The 22,651-nt window shown below is 45.6% G+C and overlaps 1 protein-coding gene across 4 annotated transcripts; it reads left to right on the top strand.

The window, feature by feature from the left end:
• Positions 1 to 515: 515 nt before the first annotated feature.
• CIMIP1 (ciliary microtubule inner protein 1) lies at positions 516 to 17,305 on the top strand. 4 transcript variants are annotated; one of them, XM_069953388.1, is made up of 4 exons: positions 516 to 575; positions 15,200 to 15,281; positions 16,853 to 16,957; positions 17,083 to 17,305. In XM_069953388.1, the coding sequence occupies exons 1-4, from the start codon at positions 556 to 558 to the stop codon at positions 17,236 to 17,238; spliced, it is 363 nt and encodes a 120-aa protein (XP_069809489.1). In that variant the 5' UTR covers positions 516 to 555; the 3' UTR covers positions 17,239 to 17,305. The 4 variants fall into 4 exon arrangements, with proteins under 4 accessions (XP_069809489.1, XP_069809487.1, XP_069809488.1 ...); XM_069953386.1 differs by lacking the exon at positions 516 to 575 and adding an exon at positions 10,422 to 10,489; XM_069953387.1 differs by lacking the exon at positions 516 to 575 and adding an exon at positions 10,501 to 10,606.
• The last annotated feature ends 5,346 nt before the right edge of the window (positions 17,306 to 22,651 follow it).

Raw genomic sequence — 22,651 nt, 5'->3', positions numbered from 1 at the left:
AGTATTATAGTAGTTATAGTCCTGTATATAGGAGCAGTATTATAGTAGTTATATTCTTGTATATAGGAGCAGTATTATAGTAGTTATATTCCTGTATATAGGGGGCAGTATTATAGTAGTTATATCCCTGTATATAGGAGCAGTATTATAGTAGTTATATTCCTGTATATAGGGGCAGTATTATAGTAGTTATATTCTTGTATATAGGAGCAGTATTATAGTAGTTATATTCTTGTATATAGGAGCAGTATTATAGTAGTTATATCCCTGTATATAGGAGCAGTATTATAGTAGTTATATTCTTGTACATAGGGGGCAGTATTATAGAAGTTATATTACAGTATTGTTCCCCTTGTAATATTTTATCACTTCTCATCCAGGGACATTAATTCTGTCACATCTGGACAATCTCTTTGAGGTTCGTCTCATGCGGCGAGTTCATCAGGAGATATTTTTTTCATTAGAAACTTTCCACTTTCTCATTACAGAATTTAAGAAATATTAAAAACGATTTTGCAGGATTAATAGGAGAGAGCTGGACGCGGCCGGCAGACAATGGATAACCTTTCGCTGTGGTGATTGCAGATGCTACTAATTTAATTGCTACCTAATTGGTAATTGGATCTCCGATAGGTTACCACCCCGGCCGCATGTGAAGAGTTCTGTGTTTACTCATCGTATGGTAATTACAATTGTTATCTCCCAGTACACAGGCAGCGATTGTGGTTTTTCGTCTGTTTCTTTTGTAAGGTTTAAGAGCCCTTCCCCAAGACCAGACCCCATACAGACCCCAGACCAGACCCCTTAACTAATACAGACCCAGACCAGACCCCTAAACTAATACTGACCCCAGACCAGACCCCTAAACTATTACAGACCCCTAAACCAATACAGGCCCCAGACCAGACCCCTAAACTAATACAGACCCCAGACCAGACCCCAAAACTAATACAGACCCCAGACCAGACCCCAAAACTAATACAGACCCCAGACCAGACCCCTAATCTAATACAGACCTCAGACCAGACCCCCTTAACTAATACAGACCCCAGATCAGACCCCTAAACTAATGCAGACCCCAGACCAGACCCCCTAAAATAATACAGACCCCAGACCAGACCCCTTAACTAATACAGACCCCAGATCAGACCCCTAAACTAATACAGACCCCAGACCAGACCCCAAAACTAATACAGACCCCAGATCAGACCCCTAAACTAATACAGACCCCAGACCAGACCCCCTAACTAATACAGACCCCAGACCAGACCCCAAAACTAATACAGACCCCAGACCAGACCCCTAAACTAATACAGACCCCAGACCAGACCCCTAATCTAATACAGACCCCAGACCAGACCCCAAAACTAATACAGACCCCAGACCAGACCCCTAAACTAATACAGACCCCAGACCAGACCCCTAAACTAATACAGACCCCAGACCAGACCCCTAAACTAATACAGACCCCAGACCAGACCCCTAATCTAATACAGACCTCAGACCAGACCCCCTTAACTAATACAGACCCCAGATCAGACCCCTAAACTAATGCAGACCCCAGACCAGACCCCCTAAAATAATACAGACCCCAGACCAGACCCCTTAACTAATACAGACCCCAGATCAGACCCCTAAACTAATACAGACCCCAGACCAGACCCCTAAACTAATACAGACCCCAGATCAGACCCCTAAACTAATACAGACCCCAGACCAGACCCCCTAAACTAGTACAGATCCCAGAATAGATCCCTAAACTAATACAGCAATCACAGCCCAGTCTTCATTCTCCATAGCAACAAATTCAAAGCTCAGCCTGTATTCTCTATAGCAACCAATCATAGTTTAACCTTTATTCTCCATAGCAACCAATCACAGCTCAGCCTTCATTCTCCATAGCAACCAATCACAGCTCAGCTTTCAGTTTTCCCATTGCTTTAGAAAAAGGCGAAAGCTATGCTGTAACTAGAAGATATATATATTACAGTGGTGCCTTGGTTTACGAGCATAATTCGTTCCGGGACCGTGCTTGTAATCCAAATCCACTCTTATACCAAAGCAAATTTTCCCATAAGAAATCATTGAAATGTAGACAATTGGTTCCACACCCCAAAAATCATTTTATAATCATTATAGCAGCAGTGTGTATAGCTGAGTGTGAGTGCAAGCACATTATAGCAGGAATGGAGAGGATGGGAAACACAAGGACTGATAGAGACTGCAGGGAGCATGAAGGAATGAGCAGGGCAGATGTGGGCACAGTATAGCAGCACTCTCTGTCCGGGGAGAGAAAGGTTAAAGCTATAAAGAGATTACCCCCACAGTCCTGTCCCCTGATGCAAGCCCCAGCCTAAAGTGGATCTGCTATAAATTGGAAGGTGAGAGAGACTTCCTGGGTCAGAGTACTGTGCTGCAGACCCCGCTATGCAGGCCATGCCCCTCCCCCACTCACGCTCCCACCCAATACCAGGAGCTCTTAAACCAAAGCAATGCTCTTAAACCAAGTCACACTTTTGAAAAACTGTGAGCTCTTCTTGCTAAACGCTCTTAAACCAAGTTACTCTTAAACCAAGGTACCACTATATATATATATATATATACAGTGGTGCCTTGGATTACGAGCATAATTCGTTCCGGGGCGGCGCTTGTAATCTAAATCCACTATTAAACCAAAGCAAATTTTCCCATAAGAAATCACTGATATGCAGACAATTGGTTCCACACCCCAAATATAATGATTTATTATTCTGAATAACATGTAAAACAAATAAAACAGCAGCTGGATATGTGATATGTAAGTTACTGTACAGTATAGCAGCATGTGGTATATAATGTATAGTAACTGTATAACCCTGATAACACAGCAGCTGGATATGTGATATATAAGTTACTGTACAGTATAGCAGCATGTGGTGTATAATGTATAGTAACTGTATAACCCTGATAACACAGCAGCAGCTGGATATGTGATATATAAGTTACTGTACAGTATAGCAGCATGTGGTATATAATGTATAGTAACTGTATAACCCTGATAACACTGCAGCTGGATATGTGATATATAAGTTACTGTACAGTATAGCAGCATGTGGTATATAATGTATAGTAACTGTATAACCCTGATAACACAGCAGCTGGATATGTGATATATAAGTTACTGTACAGCAGTGCTTCCCAACCTTTTCCACCTCGGGGCACCCCTTGAAAAAAAAAAATTCCTCTGGGCACCCCTACTAAATAATGTTCTACAAAATAAGAAAAGTGTCATACAGGGACTCACAGGTGACGTCTTCTTTGATCTGAGGCGTCACTTTCCCTTTTCCTCTCCATGCGGCCCAGACCTCCATGATGATTTCTTTCAGATACGTTTCATCCCCTCAGAACCTGCGAGACAAACAATTTAGGCTCCGCACATTTCTAGCAACTTCCTTCCCTTCCTCCCTCCTGTAGGCTCCCATAGTAACTGCACTGTGTGGTGTAATGTGCAGTAAAGCGAGTAGGAATGTGGGATGCCCCCTGTATGTAGGATCCCCTGCTGTGCCCCCATGAGCTAATAATACCCCCAGAGGTGCCCCCATGAACTAATAATGCCCCCAGAGGTGCCCCCATATACTAATAATGCCCCCAGAGGTGCCCCCATGAGCTAATAATGCCCCCAGAGGTGCCCCCCATGAACTAATAATGCCCCCAGAGGTGCCCCATGAGCTAATAATAGCCCAGAGGTGCCCCCATGAACTAATAATGCCCCCAGAGGTGCCCCCCATGAACTAATAATGCCCCCAGAGGTGCCTTCATATACTAATAATGCCCCCAGAGGTGCCCCCATGAGCTAATAATGCCCCCAGAGGTGCCCCATGAGCTAATAATGCCCCCAGAGGTTCCCTCATGAGCTAATAATGCCCCCAGAGGTGCCCCCATGAGCTAATAAAGCCTCCAGAGGTGCCCCCATATACTAATAATGCCCCCAGAGGTGCCCCCATGAGCTAATAATGCCCCCAGAGGTGCCCCCTATGAACTAATGCCCCCAGAGGTGCCCCTTTTGAACTAATAATGCCCCCAGAGGTGCCCCCATGAACTAATAATGCCCCCAGAGGTGCCCCCATGAACTGATAATGCCCTCAGAGGTGCTCCCATGAACTAATAATGCCCCCAGAGGTGCCCCCATATACTAATAATGCCCCCAGAGGTTCCCCAATGAGCTAATAATGCCACCAGAGGTGCCCCCATATACTTATAATGCCCCCAGAGGTGCCCCTATGAACTAATAATGCCCCCAGAGGTGCCCCCATATACTAATAATGCCCCCAGAGGTGCCCCCATATACTAATAATGCCCCCAAACATGCCCCCATATACTAATAATGCCCCCAGAGGTGGCCCCCATGAACTAATAATGCCCCCAGAGGTGACCCCCATGAACTAAAATTGCCCCCAGAGGTGCCCCCATGAACTAATAATGCCCCCTGCTCTGCCCCTAAAAAAACAAACATCCTACTCATCTAATCCGCGCTGTGGCTGCAGGCAGAAGCTCTCCTCCTCCTCTGCTGGCTCCATCTTGCGAGCCGCAGGGACGGGACCTCCGGCAGGCGTTATGACGTCACATCATCACGCCTGCCAGAGAGGTCACGTCCCGGCCTCCCATAGGCTGCTGGCATTAAGTGCCGGCAGCCTATGGGAGTTAATGTAGGAGCAGGACGCTGACACTTCCTGCTCCTACATTATGCTCACTTTAATGTTCCGCCCACTCACTGTGCGGGCGGAATATCAAAGTGATCTGTGCATCCCGAGAAGCTTCTCGGGATTCTTAAAGGGACAGCGCACATTTCCCACCGGGATCCCACGGCACCCCTGACGGGTTCTCCTGGCCCCCCAGTGTGCCGCGGCACCCTGGTTGGGAAACGCTGCTGTACAGTATAGCAATCAGTATGTGGTGTATAATGTATAGTAACTGTATAACCCTGATAACACAGCAGCTGGATATGTGATATATAAGTTACTGTACAGTATAGCAATCAGCATGTGGAGTATAATGTATAGTAACTGTATAACCCTGATAACACAGCAGCTGGATATGTGATATATAAGTTACTGTACAATATAGCAGCATGTGGTATATAATGTATAGTAACTGTATAACCCTGATAACACAGCAGCAGCTGGATATGTAATATATAAGTTACTGTACAGTATAGCAGCATGTGGTGTATAATGTATAGTAACTGTATAACCCTGATAACACAGCAGCAGCTGGATATGTGATATATAAGTTACTGTACAGTATAGCAGCATGTGGTGTATAATGTATAGTAACTGTATAACCCTGATAACACAGCAGCTGGATATGTGATATATAAGTTACTGTACAGTATAGCAATCAGTAAGTGGTATATAATGTATAGTAACTGTATAACCCTAATAACACAGCAGCAGCTGGATATGTGATATATAAGTTACTGTACAGTATAGCAGCATGTGGTGTATAATGTATAGTAACTGTATAACCCTGATAACACAGTAGCTGGATATGTGATATATAAGTTACTGTACAGTATAGCAATCAGTATGTGGTATATAATGTATAGTAACTGTATAACCCTGATAACACAGCAGCTGGATATGTGATATATAAGTTACTGTACAGTATAGCAATCAGTATGTGGTATATAATGTATAGTAACTGTATAACCCTGATAACACAGCAGCAGCTGGATATGTGATATATAAGTTACTGTACAGTATAGCAGCATGTGGTGTATAATGTATAGTAACTGTATAACCCTGATAACACAGCAGCAGCTGGATATGTGATATATAAGTTACTGTACAGTATAGCAGCATGTGGTATATAATGTATAGTAACTGTATAACCCTGATAACACAGCAGCTGGATATGTGATATATAAGTTACTGTACAGTATAGCAATCAGTATGTGGTATATAATGTATAGTAACTGTATAACCCTGATAACACAGCAGCAGCTGGATATGTGATATATAAGTTACTGTACAGTATAGCAGCATGTGGTGTATAATGTATAGTAACTGTATAACCCTGATAACACAGCAGCAGCTGGAGATGTGATATATAAGTTACAATATAAGGCTATGTTCACACTATGTATCTGTGCGGCTGTATTTTTTACGCGGCTGGAAATGTGCGGCTTAAACTACGGCCGTGGGAAAAAATAGACATGCGGCTGAAAACATACGGTCATTTACTTGGAAATCTGGTTCAACTAAAAATAACAAATAAAATCTTTAGAAAGTGATGCAAACACCTCTGGATGCATCTGGGAAAGCAGGGAAACAGTTTACAGGAATCGCTATTACCGGGGTTTGCGATCCTCTGCAGTATAGCCGATGTCTCTCATGGTTAATATATTTAATTAATAAAACACATTTTCGCTGTAATAAAGTCCCTTTCGTTGTTCAATAATTACATTTAAACGAATCCATCATTTTGCAATTAAATATACTGTTAAAATAAATATATATATAAATAAATGTATATTTATATATATATTTATTTGTTGACAGTATATTTAATTGCACAATGATGGATTTGTTTAAATTTAATTATTGAACAACGAAACTGATTTTATTACAACAAAAATGTGTTTTATTAATTATTAATTAATATATTAATTAGTACAGGAAGCTCCATTAAGCCGTTAATCCAATCAGCTGAGCGCACATATAATTCTAAATGTTTCCTCTAATAATGCTATTGTGATAACATAATTAGAAGAAACATTTGATGTTTTAATTAAAGTAAAGTGATGATTAGTACAGAATGCTCTATTGCCGGCAATATGAATTAACGGCTTAATGGAGCTTCCTGTACTAATTAATATTTAATTAATAAAACACATTTTTGTTGTAATAAAATCAGTTTCGTTGTTCAATAATTTAATTCTAAGGAATCCATCATTGTGCAATTAAATATACTGTCAAAAAATAAATATATATATAAATATACATTTATTGATATATATATTTATTTTAACAGTATATTTAATTGCACAATGATGGATTCGTTAGAATTAAATCATTGAACAACGAAAGGGACTTTATTACAACGAAAATGTGTTTTATTAATTTAATATATTAACTATTAGAGGCATCGGCATTCGGCATTATTGCCGGCTATTTTTGAAGTACTCCGTATGGACCGCCTGTCAATCCACGGCCACATTTCCAGCCGCAAACAATGGTCTTGTTCATTCTTTACGGGTCCGTAGGCTCATACATATGTGCACTGTGCAGCCGTATATCGTATACTTTCCAGTGTACGCATGACCCGGAAAAATACGGCTGATGATTTACAGCCCGCAATACAGCCGCACAGATACATAGTGTGAACATAGCCTAAACAATTATATAAACAATTTAGTGTTTTCCATGAAAAGTCACACTTCTTCACCACCAGACGTTGTGAAATGAATAGAAAATAGAGACAAGACATTTACAAGGTTAGAAATAATGATTTGTATGTGAAATAACATTGTTCTTCCATCACACTTTGCTTCCGTCCCAGAATCCTCCGTTTGCAGCAATTCCAGCATTGCACACCTTTGGCATTCTAGCTATTAATCTGTTGGGGTAAGCTGGAGAAATTGCCCCCCACGCTTCTAGAAGCAGCTCCCACAAGTTGGATTGGTTGGATGGGCACTTCTGGCGTACCATACGGTCCAGCTGCTCCCACAACAGCTCAATGGGGTGGTGATCTGGTGACTGCGCTGGCCACTCCATTCCCTATGATAGAATACCAGCTGCTGCTTCTGCTGGAAATAGTTCTTGCACAATTTGGAGGTGTTTAGGGTCATTGTCCTGTTGTAGGATGAAATTGGCTCCAACCAAGCGCTGCCCACTGGGTATGGCATGGCGGTGCAGAGTGATGGCCTTCCTTATTCACAATCCCTTTTACCCTGTACAAATCTCCCACCTTACCAGCACCAACCCCAGACCATCACATGACCCCCACCATGTATAACAGATGGCGTCAGGCATTCTTCCAGCATCTTCTCATTTCTTCTGCGTCTCACAAACCTTCTTTGTCATCCAAACACCTCAAACTTGGATTCATCCGTCCACAACACTTTTTTCCCGTCTTCCTCTGTCCAATGTCTGTGTTCTTTTGCCCAGCTTAATCTTTTTCTTTTATTGGCCAGTCTCAGATATGGCTTTTTCTTTGCCACTCTGCCCTGAAGCCCAAAATCCGGCAGCCGCCTCTTCCCTGTAGATGGTGACACTGGTGTTTTGCGGGTACTATTTAATGAAGATGCCAGTTGGGGACCTGTGAGGCGCCTGTTTCTCAAACTAGAGACTCTAATGTGCTTATCTTCTTGCTTAGTTGTGCAACGCGGCCTCCCACTTCTTTTTCTACTCTGGTTAGAGCCTGTTTGTGCTGTCCTCTGAAGGGAGTAGTACACACCGTTGTAGGAAATCTTTGCAATTTCTCGCATGGAATAGCCTTCATTTCTAAGGACAAGAATAGACTGTCGAGTTTTAGATGAAAGTTCTCTTTTTCTGGCCATTTTGAGCGTTTAATTGACCCCACAAATGTGATGCTCCAGAAACACAATCTGCTTAAAGGAAGGTCAGTTTTGTAGCTTCTGTAACGAGCTAGACTGTTTTCAGATGTGTGAACATGATTGCACAAGGGTTTTCTAATCATCAATTAGCCTTCTGAGCCAATGAGCAAACACATTGTACCATTAGAAGACTGGAGTGATAGTTGCTGGAAATGGGCCTCTATACACCTATGTAGATATTGCACCAAAAACCAGACATTTGCAGCTAGAATAGTCATTTACCACATTAGCAATGTATAGAGGGGATTTCTTTAAAGTTAGGACTAGTTTAAAGTTATCTTCATTGAAAAGTACAGTGGTTTTCCTTCAAAAATAAGGACATTTCAATGTGACCCCAAACTTTTGAACGGTAGTGTATATATTTTTTTTTTGTACATATAGCTGTCACTAGTCAATCTAGATATATAAGGGCAGCAGAGCGAGACAGTCAGCTGTCATTAACAGAGGGACAATACAGGAGAGGAGGGTTAGGATCCAGGAGCGGGGCCGTCCTTTTCAGGACGTTCACTCTGCCTAGGGCAGGTTAGAGGAGGCTATAGGGGCAGTATAGGGGCAAACAGACAAGCCCAACCTAGATGCCCAACACATTCCTTGTCATTTGGTGCTCCGTCCCTCTCCCCTGTGGATACAAGTAGGGACCTCCATCATAGGTTCCCTGTAATTATCAATATTCAGGTACAACAGAATAAATCACGCTGTAAGACCTGTTTACTGGCATTGCCATCTGTAAGACCAGTGACGTGGCTGGCAAATTGTATTTTAATACCATTTGTGTTTTGGTTGGTGTAGGTATGCACTATTTGTATTTTTGGTGATTTTTAAGGAATAATAAGAGTTAAGTTTTATGTTTCCCTAGGCAGTGAATTTTTTGATAAATAATTGGGGAATAGATTTATCTAGTAGGCAGTGAATTTTTCTCCACAGTCCTGTCCCCTGATGTAAGCCCCAGCCTGAAGTGGATCTGCTATGATTTGGAAGGTAAGGGAGACTTCCTGGGTCAGAGTACATGGCTGTAGACCCCGCAATGTAGACCATGCCCCTCCCCCACTCCCTCTCCCACCCAGTACAGGGAGCTCTTACACCAAAGCAATGCTCTTACACCAAGTCACAATTTTGAAAAACTGTGAGCTCTTAAACCAAAACGCTCTTAAACAAAGTTACTTAAACCAAGGTACCACTGTGTGTGTGTGTGTGTGTGTGTATATATATATATATATATATATATATATCACACTGAAATGTATGACTTAATTTAGGTTTTGTTCTATTGTAATATAAATCACTGAGTTGCCATCAGAGCCGTACGCACATGTACAGCAAGTGTCTTGAACAAATATGCTAAATAAAGACCCCTGATGAAAAGTAGCGATGGAAACGGCGTTGGGTTCTCAAGAAAAAGACTATATCTACTAAAAAGGAAAGTAAAAACTTTACTACTATATATATTATTGCACTAAAGAAGTCTTCTGTTTACAAAAGCATATCTGCACTATAGGACTAAGAAGGTTCAATGGAATAGTGCAATCAGCATTGCAATAATTAAAGGACTGGTGCAATATTTATAATACTGTTTACATGGTGCGATCTTTTGAACAAAAAGGCCAGAAAATACAGAAATAGGATGGTGGCCGTTATAGAGTAGCAAGAGGTGATGAGTCACGTGTGTCTAAGGTTTTTTATTTTTTAAATGAATGAAATAAAAGTGTAATTTTAAAGGTTTTCATAACTCAGTGATTTATATATTTATATATATATATATATATATATCTAACATATTCCCTGAAAATACAGCAGATGAGATATGTGTGTCCTGTATATGCCTGCTGTCTATCATACTGTGAGCTGCCACCCCTCCTGTGTGATGTCACCTCCACCCTGGTTACCTGGATACAGGTAAACATCCATCCTAACTCTGCAGGGGAGCTGGGTGTGCAGAGACATGGCAGCCGCCCCACAGAAAGGCCCCGCACAGGGCAAGCACAGCAACCTCGTGGCCCAGGACATGATCTGGTATCTTACATATTGTGTATACATAGATGTGCGCGCATGTGGTTTTATATATATATATATATATATATATATATATATATATATATATATATATGTATATATCGTTCCTCAACCTCGTGGCCCAGGACATGATCTGGTATCTTACATATTGTGTATAGACAGATGTCCTTGTATGTGATCATATATCTATATCCTTTATTTAACTTGTGGCTCCACTATTGCAAAACTGCATCTCCTGTGAGGGCATGCTGGGAATAGTAGTTTTGCAATAGCAGATGGGCTACAGGTTATATATTTTATATAATGTTTGTATACAGAACCTTTAAACCATATATAATCTGTGTGTACATACAGCAGGGAGATAGGGCTCTGTACACAGCTATATATATATCATGGCGTTGTACAAAGAGTGGCTCATCTGTATATATTACCTGTATGATACGTATATAATATGTGTGTATAGTGGAGGTGACATATTATATAGAGCAGGTAGGATCTATATCACGTGGGCTGTGTACACAGTACGAGCACATATGGCGCAGCTGTACGTGGTGAGGAGGAGATGGATACGGAATTGTGTGATTTACAGCCATGAATTATTTAGGGTTAGGATTGGAGGCCGCCAGGTGATCTGATTGTATTACTCCATTGCTCTGGGTATGTACGCCAGCAGCGCAGCCATTATATATATATATGTGTGTGTGTGTGTGAGAGAGAGACTGCAGCCTAAGGCTGGGTTCACACGCTGTAACTGTGCGGCTGTATTTTTTATGCGGCTGTAAATGTGCGGGTGAAACTCCGGCCGTGGGAAAAAATAGACATGCGGCTCAAAACATACGGTCATTTACTTGGAAATCTGGTTCAACTAAAAATAACAAATAAAATGTTAAGAAAGTGATGCAAACACCTCTGGGCGCATCTGGGAAAGCAGGGAAACAGTTTACAGGAATCGCTATTACCGGGGTTTGCGATCCTCTGCACTATAGCCGATGTCTCTCATGGTTAATATATTGAATTAATAAAACACATTTTCTGTCTAATAAAGTCCCTTTTATTGTTCAATAATTAAATGTAAACGATTCCATCATTTTGCAATTAAATATACTGTTAAAATAAATATATATATAAATAAATGTATATTTATCTATATATTTATTTTTTGACAGTATATTTAATTGCACAATGATGGATTCGTTAGAATTAAATTATTGAACAAAGAAACTGTATTTATTTAAACGAAAATGTGTTTTCTTAATTAAATATTAATTAGTACAGGAAGCTCCATAAGCCGTTAATTCATATGCCGGCAATAGAGCATTCTGTACTAATCATCACTTTACTTTAATGAAAACATCAAATGTTTCTTCTAATTATGTTATGACAATAGCATTATTAGAAGAAACATTTAGAATTATATGTGCGCTCAGCTGATTGGCTGATCGGCTCAGCGCACATATAATGAGCCGGTCCGCAGTACAGTGACTTCATTGTGCTGCGGACCAGCGAAGAGGACACATCTGGGTGAGTATAGAGCTCTCCCCACCCCCTCCCCAGCACTGCACCCCTCCCAGCAAGGAAGGGGGGGTCACTTAACCCCTTCCTTGCTGGGATGGGTGCAGTCTGACATCAGTCTGGCCCCCAGGGGGTTAAGGGGGATACGATACATCCTCCCTTAACCCCTTGGGGGCCAGACTGTAAGCAGCGATCTGTAAAGATGCTGCATACTGTAAGGTGCACAACACCGCTCACAATGATGGGTGTTGTGCTCCTGTTTGTGTGTTTTTTGTGTGTTTCTCCCTTTTTGTTTTTCAGATATCGGTATCCTGGGGATTACGTCGGATTCCATGGACTACGTCGATGACCAGCGGTTGTTCTTTGAATTTTTTTTAATAAAATGGTCAATGAGGGGTGTGGGGGTGTTTTTATTTGAATAAAAAAAATTGTAAACTTGTATCTTGTCTTTATTTCTTTACTTTATAGACTTAGTAGTGGAAGCCGTCTAATAGACGGAATCCATTACTAAGTTGGGGCCTAGTGTTAGCCGGTATAAAATGGCTAACACTAACCCCCTATTATTACCCCAGTACCCAATGCCACCAGGGGTACTGGGAAGAGCCGGATGCCAGTGGTCCCGGAGCGTCAAAATTGGCGCTCCTGGACCGGGCGGCAGCAGGCTGGTAAGATTTAGGCTGGGGAGGGCCTAAAACAATGGCTCTTCCCACCCTGGTGTTACCAGGCTGCTGTCGTTTGGTTTTTAACCCGGCTGGTTATAAAAATAGGGGGGACCCTATGCGTTTTTTTTTTTAAATAAATAAATAATTAAAAAAACACGCATAGGGTCCCCCCTATTTTTATAACCAGCCGGGTTAAAAACCAACGACAGCAGCCTGGTAACACCAGGGTGGGAAGAGCCATTGGTTTAGGCCCTCCCCAGCCTAAATCTTACCAGCCTGTTGCCGCCCGGTCCAGGAGCGCCAATATTGACGCTCCGGGACCACTGGCATCTGGCTCTTCCCAGTACCCCTGGTGGCATTGGGTACTGGGGTAATAATAGGGGGTTAGTGTTAGCCACTTTATACCGGCTAACACTAGGCCCCGACTTAGTAATGGATTCCGTCTATTAGACGGCTTCCACTACTAAGTCTAAAAAGTAAAGAAATAAAGACAAGACACAAGTTTACAAATTTTTTTATTCAAATAAAAACACCCCCACACCCCTCATTGACCATTTTATTAAAAAAAATTCAAAGAACAACCGCTGGTCATCGACGTAGTCCACGGAATCCGACGTAATCCCCAGGATACCGATATCTGAAAAACAAAAAGGGAGAAACACACAAAAAACACACAAACAGGAGCACAACACCCATCATTGTGAGCGGTGTTGTGCTCCTTACAGTATGCAGCATCTTTACAGATCGCTGCTTACAGTCTGGCCCCCAAGGGGTTAAGGGAGGATGTATTGCATCCCCCTTAACCCCTTGGGGGCCAGACTGATGTCAGACTGCACCCATCCCAGCAAGGAAGGGGTTAAGTGACCCCCCTTCCTTGCTGGGAGGGGTGTAGTGCTGGGGAGGGGGTGGGGAGAGCTCTATACTCACCCAGATGCGTCCTCTTCGCTGGTCCGCAGCACAATGAAGTCACTGTGCTGCGGACCGGCTCATTATATGTGCGCTCAGCCGAACAGCCAATCAGCTGAGCGCACATATAATTCTAAATGTTTCTTCTAATAATGCTATTGTGATAACATAATTAGAAGAAACATTTGATGTTTTCATTAAAGTAAAGTGATGATTAGTACAGAAAGCTCTATTGCCGGGAATATGAATTAACGGCTTATAGAGCTTCCTGTACTAATTAATATTTAATTAAGAAAACACATTTTCGTTTAAATAAATTCAGTTTCGTTGGTCAATAATTTAATTCTAACGAATCCATCATTGTGCAATTCAATATACTGTCAAAAAATAAATATATAGATAAATATACATTTATTTATATATCTATTTTTTTTAACAGTATATTTAATTGCAAAATGATGGATTCGTTAGAAATAAATTATTGATCAACGAAAGTGTCTTGATTACAAAGAAAATGTGTTTGATTAATTTAATATATTAACTATTAGAGGCATCGGCATTTGGCATCATTGCCGGCTATTTTTGAAGTACTCCGTACGGACCGCCTGTCAATCCTCGGCCGCATGTTCAGCCGCAAACAATGGTCTTGTTCATTTTTTACGGGTCCGTTTACGATAGGGCCGTAGATTCATACATAGTGTGCACTGTGCAGCCGTATATCCTATACTTCCAAGCATACACACGAACCACCAAAAATACCGCCGCACAATTACAGCCGCAAATACAGCCGCACTCTTACAACGTGTGAACCGAGCCTAAAAGTTAGACCCTTCTCTTTATAAAAATCCTTATGGCTCCAACCTATTCCGCAGGGCTGTACATAGCCTGTCACCAATCAGATTGGTCCTTGTCTTGCAGTCAAAATTCACATATCTGCAATTTGTGGAGGTAACAGGGAGAATATATAAAGTCCTAGTGGGATGTGAACCCAGGACCCAGAGCTGCAATGTGACAGCGCTGACCAGGGGCGAATAAACTTTACCATGGGCCCCGGGCTGTTCACCAAGCTTGCCCCCAACCCACTGTAACTATAGCGGCACTTTAGCTTTAGCTTTTTCCTTTTATAATGCAGCCTGTAAAGGACCTGTGGTGACATCATTGTCACATGATAAGGTCCTTCAGTATGTTCTGTAATGTTACTGCATTGTCTCCGGGCTGCAGTTTTGCCCTGATTTGTGCAAAAATGCGGTAAAAAGCTGCGATTGTTATGCAAATTATGGCAGAACTGTAGTCTGGAGATAATACACCACTGAAAGTATAAGTCTGTTTGGGGGGCCATGGGCCCCCCAGGAGCTCAGGGCCCGGGCTACCGCCCAAAACTGACCTATTATAATCCGCTACTGGCGCTGACCACTGAGCCGCCATGCTGCTGAAATCTGCTCAAATAAAAAATACATAACAAATTGTGAAAATTCACATTATGACTTGTACTTTTTGCTTTGTGCATGTTCAGGAAAACACATGTGAAAAAGGAGCAAGAAAGCACCAAGATGTGGCCGGAGAGCTGGGGGTTCCTCACCGCACCCCACAATGAGGTAACTATTGCCCCTGATACCTATAGAGTCAATCACCAGGTCCGCTTTCCTACAGTTAGGGGAAGGGGTACGATGTCTGATCAAAGGGCGAAACGCACAAGTGTAACCCCCCTCACCCCAACCCCAGGATGGCCAATCAGAGAAAAGTCCTGACTATCAGAGCACCTCCTGTTTATTAGGTGTCAGGCCTAAATATATACAGACCCAAGACCAGACCCCTAAGCTAATAACGACCCCAGACCAGACCCCTAAGCTAATAGCGACCCCAGACCAGATCCTCTATAAACTAATACACACCCCTTAACTAATACAGACCCCAGACCAGACCCCTTAACTAATACAGACCCCAGACCAGACTCCTAAACTAATACAGACCCCAGACCAGACCCCTAAGCTAATAGCGACCCCAGACCAGACCCCTAAGCTAATAGCGACCCCAGACCAGACCCCTAAGCTAACAGCGACCCCAGACCAGACCCTTTACAAACTAATAGCGACCCCAGACCAGACCCCTAAGCTAATAACGACCCGAGACCAGACCCCTAAGCTGATAGCGACCCCAGACCAGATCCTCTATAAACTAATACACCCCTTAACTAATACTGACCCCAGACCAGACCCCTTAACTAATACAGACCCCAGACCAGACCCCTAAGCTAATAGCGACCCCAGATCAGACCCCTAAGCTAATAGCGACCCCAGACCAGATCCTCTATAAACTAATACACACCCCTTAACTAATACAGACCCCAGACCAGACTCCTAACCTAATACAGACCCCAGACCAGACCCCTAAACTAATACAGACCCCAGACCAGACCCCTTAACTAATACAGACCTCAGACCACACCCTAAACTAATACAGACCCCAGACCAGACCCCCTAAACTAATACAGACCCTAGACCAGACCCCTAAACTAATACAGACCTCAGACCACACCCTAAACTAATACAGACCCCAGACCAGACCCCTAAACTAATACAGACCTCAGACCACACCCTAAACTAATACAGACCCCAGACCAGACCCCTTAACTAATACAGACCTCAGACCACACCCTAAACTAATACAGACCCCAGACCAGACCCTAAACTAAAACAGACCCCCAGACCAGACCCCTAAACTAATACAGACCCCAGACCAGACCCTAAACTAAAACAGACCCCCAGACCAGACCCCTAAACTAATACAGACCCCAGACCAGACCCCTTAACTAATACAGACCCCAGACCAGACTCCTAAACTAATACAGACCCCAGACCCCCTAACTAATACAGACCCCAGACCAGACCCCTAAACTAATACAGACCCCAGACCAGACCCCCTAAACTAGTACAGATCCCAGACAGACCTCAGACCGGACCCCTAAACTAATACAGACCCCTACACTAATACAGACCCCAGACCAGACTAATACAGACCCGATAGGGGCCAGACCAGACCCCAGACTAGACCGCCTAAACTTATACAGACCCCAGACCAGACCCCTTACCTGATATAGACCCCAGACCAGTGGGCAACACCTTATATCCTCAACAACACCATAAAAATAACGTCCATTTTGTTTTAGTCAAGAACAGAAGACGAGATGAAAGCAAAGGAGATGGCGGAAAAAATCCGAATCCCTGAGCGCATGAAGGTTCGGACGGTGACCCCCATGGAACACTACATAAAGGTCAGAGCCCCCATACAGACCATTGGGGTGATAGCATGATAGCATAGTCATTCACTGACATATTATATATATATATATATGCGCGCAATTCAGTGATTTATATACCCCTCTGTGTTTGCCTCTAGGTGGACCCCTCGCCGGCCCTTCCCCAGACCACCCAAGGCCTGATCGGCTGGAGGTCGACGGTCCCGACCCTGCAGCTGGAGCGCTACGGCAGAACGCGACACCTCAAGGGCGACTTCTGCAAGAGCATGAAGTGGCCAGTGGAGGGGGTCTCCTAACCACATCGGGGGTCTGCCCAGCCCCCCATAACGCCCAACAGAAACAACGCAGCTACTGTACAATAAACCCAACTCCTCAAAAGTCTTTTTTTTTTTCCTTGTTCTGGAAATAAACACTGGAGGAGACGAGTAAATTCAGGAAATCTGCACGGAGAGCGAGCGGCCAGCGCAAACATTGTAGCGGATGGGAGCTCGTCTGGCCGCCAGCCCCCTATAACACTGTTTACATTAGAAAGGTTAGCGCTGATGGGAGCGACGCTCCGGGCGGGGAGATGGTTAACGCTCCCATGTTACATATCAACAAGTTCATGGATAATCTACAATTATTTCTTGTTAACTCGTTCCCTGCCAGATGTTAGTGAGGCTCTGAGGCGGCCATCAAGAAAAACATCTTCCATAAACAGCGCCCCTCCTGTCCTGTGTGTGTGCATGGTATTGTAGCCAGGCTGTAATACCGCACTCAACCTGAGCACAAGAGGGGCGCTGTGGGATTTCCTGCCACAAGATGGCACCGGCCGTGGTCCACAGGGATCAGGTACTTATGCGTTTCAATACCTCCGGGGGGGTCAAAAATGGGTGATAGGGAAGGGGGCAGAATGGTAATTAAAGCAAATTACAGAGTTATATAACTTAATCATGTGTTTTAATTACCGGAAAGGATTGTCCTTTAGGCTTATATTGTGGACATTTCATATCTTACTGTATAAAGGATTTCTTGGTGGTCTCTACCCTCAAAAATAGATGTTATTGTTGGTGGACAGTTCCGTATGGGCGGGGCTTAACTGCAGTGGAACCCCCATATCTCCGCTCACATCTGAGCTGTAGACCGACCGACCTAGAGGCATAGCCCCACCCTCTCAGTGACAGCCAGATTAGAGGGGGCGTCACTTTAATATACAGAAATACTTTTTTTTAGAAGGCTTCCCCTTTAAGGGAGTGCTCCAGGATTAGAAAAATCAAAGCTACTTTTTTGCAAAACAGCGCCCCCTGTCCTCAGGTTGTGTGTGGTATTACAATTCAGCTCCATTCACTTCAATAGAACTGAGCTGCAATACCTCATCCAAACTGAGCACAGGGGTGGCGCTGTTTCTGGAGGAAAGCGGCCATGTTTTTCTAATCCTTTATAACTCCTTTAAGTGAAAATAAAAGTTAGTGCTGGAAGTGGCTACGATGTTGCAGAATGTTAATGTCCGCAGACTCTGCCTTATTTCTCTCATCAGTCGTCGGTTCAATAAAAGGTTTTGAACACAGAAGATACTGACGGCCCTTCTCTTCTCCCTCGGCCCCAGTGAAGTGTCGGCGCTTTACGCACAGCGAGCGGCGAGGTTTCCAGGAGAGGAAAACGCTAAATATATATATATCCTCCAGCACACTGCTCAGACACAAAAAGCCGAGCGCCGCACACAATGACCGATCAATAGCGGAAAAGCTTCATCCTCCCCGACATTCAGGGAACAAATATCTGATTTGGAAAAACAAAGTTTAGTAAGAATCAATAGAAAATCTGACGGCGACTTCTGCTTAGAGGAGGGGCGTTTATGGAAGCTGTGCTGCCCGGCCCCCCAGTGATATAGGGGGCGCTATAAAGGCTATATACATGTAACAGCGTCAGTGAGGGCCGGGGGTCCAGGACCTTTGGGAGCTACAGTAACTTTTAGGGCCCCTGCAGACCCACTGGGGACGATTAGGTCTAGGCCTGTTAGGGGCCATTACAGAATTCCCTGTGCCCAGTAGGATTCAGGGCTAGTGGGGTTTAAGACCTGATGGTCAGTAGGGCTGAGTGCCCATGAAGAACACCCAGAAGCCAGGGGGGTTCCAAGTTTATAAAGATCCCTGGGACCCTCATAGATCACAGGCAGACAGGGGTTCAGGACCCTCACAGATCACAGGCAGACAGGGGGTTCAGGACCCTCACAGATCCCCGGCAGGCGGGGGGTTCAGGACCCTCACAGATCCCCAGCATCCAGGGGGTTCAGGACCCTCACAGATCTCCGGCAGGCAGGGGGTTCAGGACCCTCACAGATCCCCGGCAGGCAGGGGGTTCAGGACACTCACAGATCCCCGGCAGGCAGGGGGTTCAGGACACTCACAGATCCCCGGCAGGCAGGGGGTTCAGGACCCTCATAGATCACAGGCAGACAGGGGTTCAGGACCCTCACAGATCACAGGCAGACAGGGGGTTCATGACCCTCACAGATCCCCGGCAGGCAGGGGGTTCAGGACCCTCACAGATCCCCGGCAGGCAGGAGGTTCAGGACCCTCACAGATCCCCGGCAGGCAGGGGGTTCAGGACCCTCACAGATCCCCGGCAGGCAGGGGGTTCAGGACCCTCACAGATCCCCGGCAGGCAGGAGGTTCAGGACTCTCACAGATCCCCGGCATCCAGGGGGTTCAGGACCCTCACAGATCCCCAGCAGGCAGGGGGTTCAGGACCCTCACAGATCCCCAGCAGGCAGGGGGTTCAGAACCCTCACAGATCCCCGGCAGGCAGGGGGTTCAGGACCCTCACAGATCCCCAGCATCCAGGGGGTTCAGGACCCTCACAGATCCCGGCATGCAGGGGGTTCAGGACCCTCACAGATCCCCGGCATGCAGGGGGTTCAGGACCCTCACAGATCCCCGGCAGGCAGGGGGTTCAGGACCCTCACAGATCACAGGCAGGGGGTTAAGGACCCTCACAGATCCCCGGCAGGCAGGGGTTTCAGGACCCTCACAGATCACAGGCAGGGGGTTAAGGACCCTCACTGATCCCCGGCAGGCAGGGGGTCCGGGACCCTTACAGATCACAGGCAGGGGGTTGAGGACCCTCACAGATCCCCGGCAGGCAGGGGATTCAGGACCCTCACAGATCCCCGGCAGGCAGGGGGTTCAGGACCCTCACAGATCCCCGGCAGGCAGGGGGTTCAGGACCCTCACAGATCCCCGGCAGGCAGGGGGTTCAGGACCCTCACATATCTCCGGCAGGCAGGGGGTTCAGGACCCTCACAGATCACAGACAGGGGGTTCAGGACCCTCACAGATTCCCGGCAAGCAGGGGATTCAGGACCCTCACAGATCACAGGCAGACAGGGGGTTCAGGACCCTCACAGATCCCTGGCAGGCAGGCAGGTGGTTCAGGACCCTCACAGATCCATGGCAGGCAGGGGGTTCAGGACCCTCACAGATCCCCGGCAGGTAGGGGGTTCAGGACCCTCACAGATCCCCGGCAGGCAGGGGGTTCAGGACCCTCACAGATCCCCGGCAGGCAGGGTGTTCAGGACCCTCACAGATCCCCAGCAGGCCTCTCACAGATCCCCGGCATGCAGGGGGTTCAGGACCCTCACAGATCACAGGCAGACAGGGAGTTCAGGACCCTCACAGACAGACAGGGGGTTCAGGACCCTCACAGATCCCGGCAGGCAGGTGGTTCAGGACCCTCACAGATCCCTGGCAGGCAGGCAGGGGGTTCAGGACCCTCACAGATCCCCGGCAGGCAGGAGGTTCAGGACCCTCACAGATCCCCAGCAGGTAGGGGGTTCAGGACCCTCACAGATCCCCGGCAGGCAGGGGGTCCAGGACCCTTACAGATCCCCGGCAGGCAGGAGGTTCAGGACCCTCACAGATCACAGACAGGCAGAGGGTTCAGGACCCTCACAGATCCCCGGCAGGCAGGAGGTTCAGGACCCTCATAGATCACAGGCAGACAGGGGGTCCGGGACCCTCACAGATCCCCGGCAGCATGTAGGGTTCTTGGCCCAGACACAGCCCCATAAACTTCAAGCCTCCTGATACCATTGTGTCCAGATCAATGCACAAAAATCTCTGAGCGGCACCAAAGGGAGGAACTAGTAGGATACACAGGGTTAATACTGGGGACCTCCACCACACATACACAGATACCCATGGGCCCCCAGGAGCCCCTCAGTAACACAGGAGGCTGGGGGGTGTACAATGAATTTACATACACATAGTTACTGAATCACATCCAAATCTTAGATACACGGTACACCCCACTTCTGTTACCTGACTGACAGCGGGTACAGCTTCCTGCACAGAGCCCTGAGGCTCCTCCCATCTGACATCGGGGATCCAATCAGCTAAACGCTGAGGACATAAAAACTGCCTAACACACAGGAGAGGCTTAGGCCGAGTTCACTCTGCATCTCCGCAATCCATTTCATGGAAATAAACTGATGCAATTGTGTGCCGTCCATTTGGATGCCCGCCTGTGACTTCCATTATTTAAAAAAAAAAGATTTTTTTCAGCGTTCACAAAAACATTTTTGTGTGCATTAAATATAACAATTTAAAAACTGAAAAAACGCAGCGTGAACCCAGCCGTACAGTATCACTAGTCCTAGGCTTAGATACAGCAGCTCATGGTGGCTCTGCGGTAGCTGGGTGAGATGGTGGTGTACACACTATGTACTTGGCACGGTGGTCAGGAGTGGTGTGCGCCTACCCGTGGATATACTGACACATGGCTTCTAAAATAGAACAGGTGTAGTGGGGCCAGGGCCGGACTGGGACTGAAAATCGGCCCTGGCATTTCAAAGCACACAGGCCCACTTACCGTACGGGGTCGTCTATGCATCATCTATGCAGCGTCTACCAGACAAACATTATAGGCTCTCAGCTCCAGCACCATCATCACCTCTATACAGCTCCAGCACCATCATCACCTCTATACAGCTCCAGCACCATCATCACCTCTATACAACCTCCCCATCTATATTGCCCCACGCTGTTACAGCGCCCACGTTATGCCCCTTATAGTATTTAGAGCCAGCTTCCCTCTATGTCCTCATATAATAGAAAGGCCCCTGTGACCCTCATATACAAATCATCAAATAAAAAGGGATCAGAAAACCTTCTCTACCCCATATTGGTATTGATAGGAACTATACTAGAGCACAAATACATAGTATATGAAACATATAAATCCAGACATATACACAGCACACAGCTCTGTACTCAGCAATATACAACTTATACCATACCTCCAAACTGTCCCGGATTCAGCGGGACGGTCCCGATTTTGGGGTCACGTCCCGCTGTCCCGGTACAGCCCCCGTGTGTCCCGTGCTTATCTCCACCAGCTCTGTGCCCCTGTGCTTATCTCCACCAGCTCTCTGTGCCCCCTGTGCTTATCTCCACCAGCTCTGTGCCCCTGTGCTTATCTCCACCAGCTCTCAGTGCCCCTGTGCTTATCTCCACCAGCTCTCTGTGCCCCCTGTGCTTATCTCCACCAGCTCTGTGCCCCTGTTCTTATCTCCACCAGCTCTCAGTGCCCCTGTGCTTATCTCCACCAGCTCTGTGCCCCCTGTGCTTATCTTCACCAGCTCTGTGCCCCTGTGCTTATCTCCACCAGCTCTCAGTGCCCCTGTGCTTATCTCCACCAGCTCTGTGCCCCTGTGCTTATCTCCACCAGCTC

The sequence above is a fragment of the Dendropsophus ebraccatus genome, chromosome 14 (assembly GCF_027789765.1).
Source record: "Dendropsophus ebraccatus isolate aDenEbr1 chromosome 14, aDenEbr1.pat, whole genome shotgun sequence".
NCBI lineage: Eukaryota > Metazoa > Chordata > Amphibia > Anura > Hylidae > Dendropsophus > Dendropsophus ebraccatus.
This window is presented reverse-complemented; position numbering and strand designations above follow the sequence as displayed.

Bases quoted from the DNA above. Each gene is read 5' to 3' on its own strand.
- CIMIP1 (XM_069953387.1), top strand. From the start codon at position 10,536: ATGGCAGCCGCCCCACAGAAAGGCCCCGCACAGGGCAAGCACAGCAAC. The intron at 15,282-16,852 runs GTAACTATTGCC...ATTTTGTTTTAG, and splicing joins TCACCGCACCCCACAATGAG to TCAAGAACAGAAGACGAGAT. The intron at 16,958-17,082 runs GTCAGAGCCCCC...GTTTGCCTCTAG, and splicing joins CCATGGAACACTACATAAAG to GTGGACCCCTCGCCGGCCCT.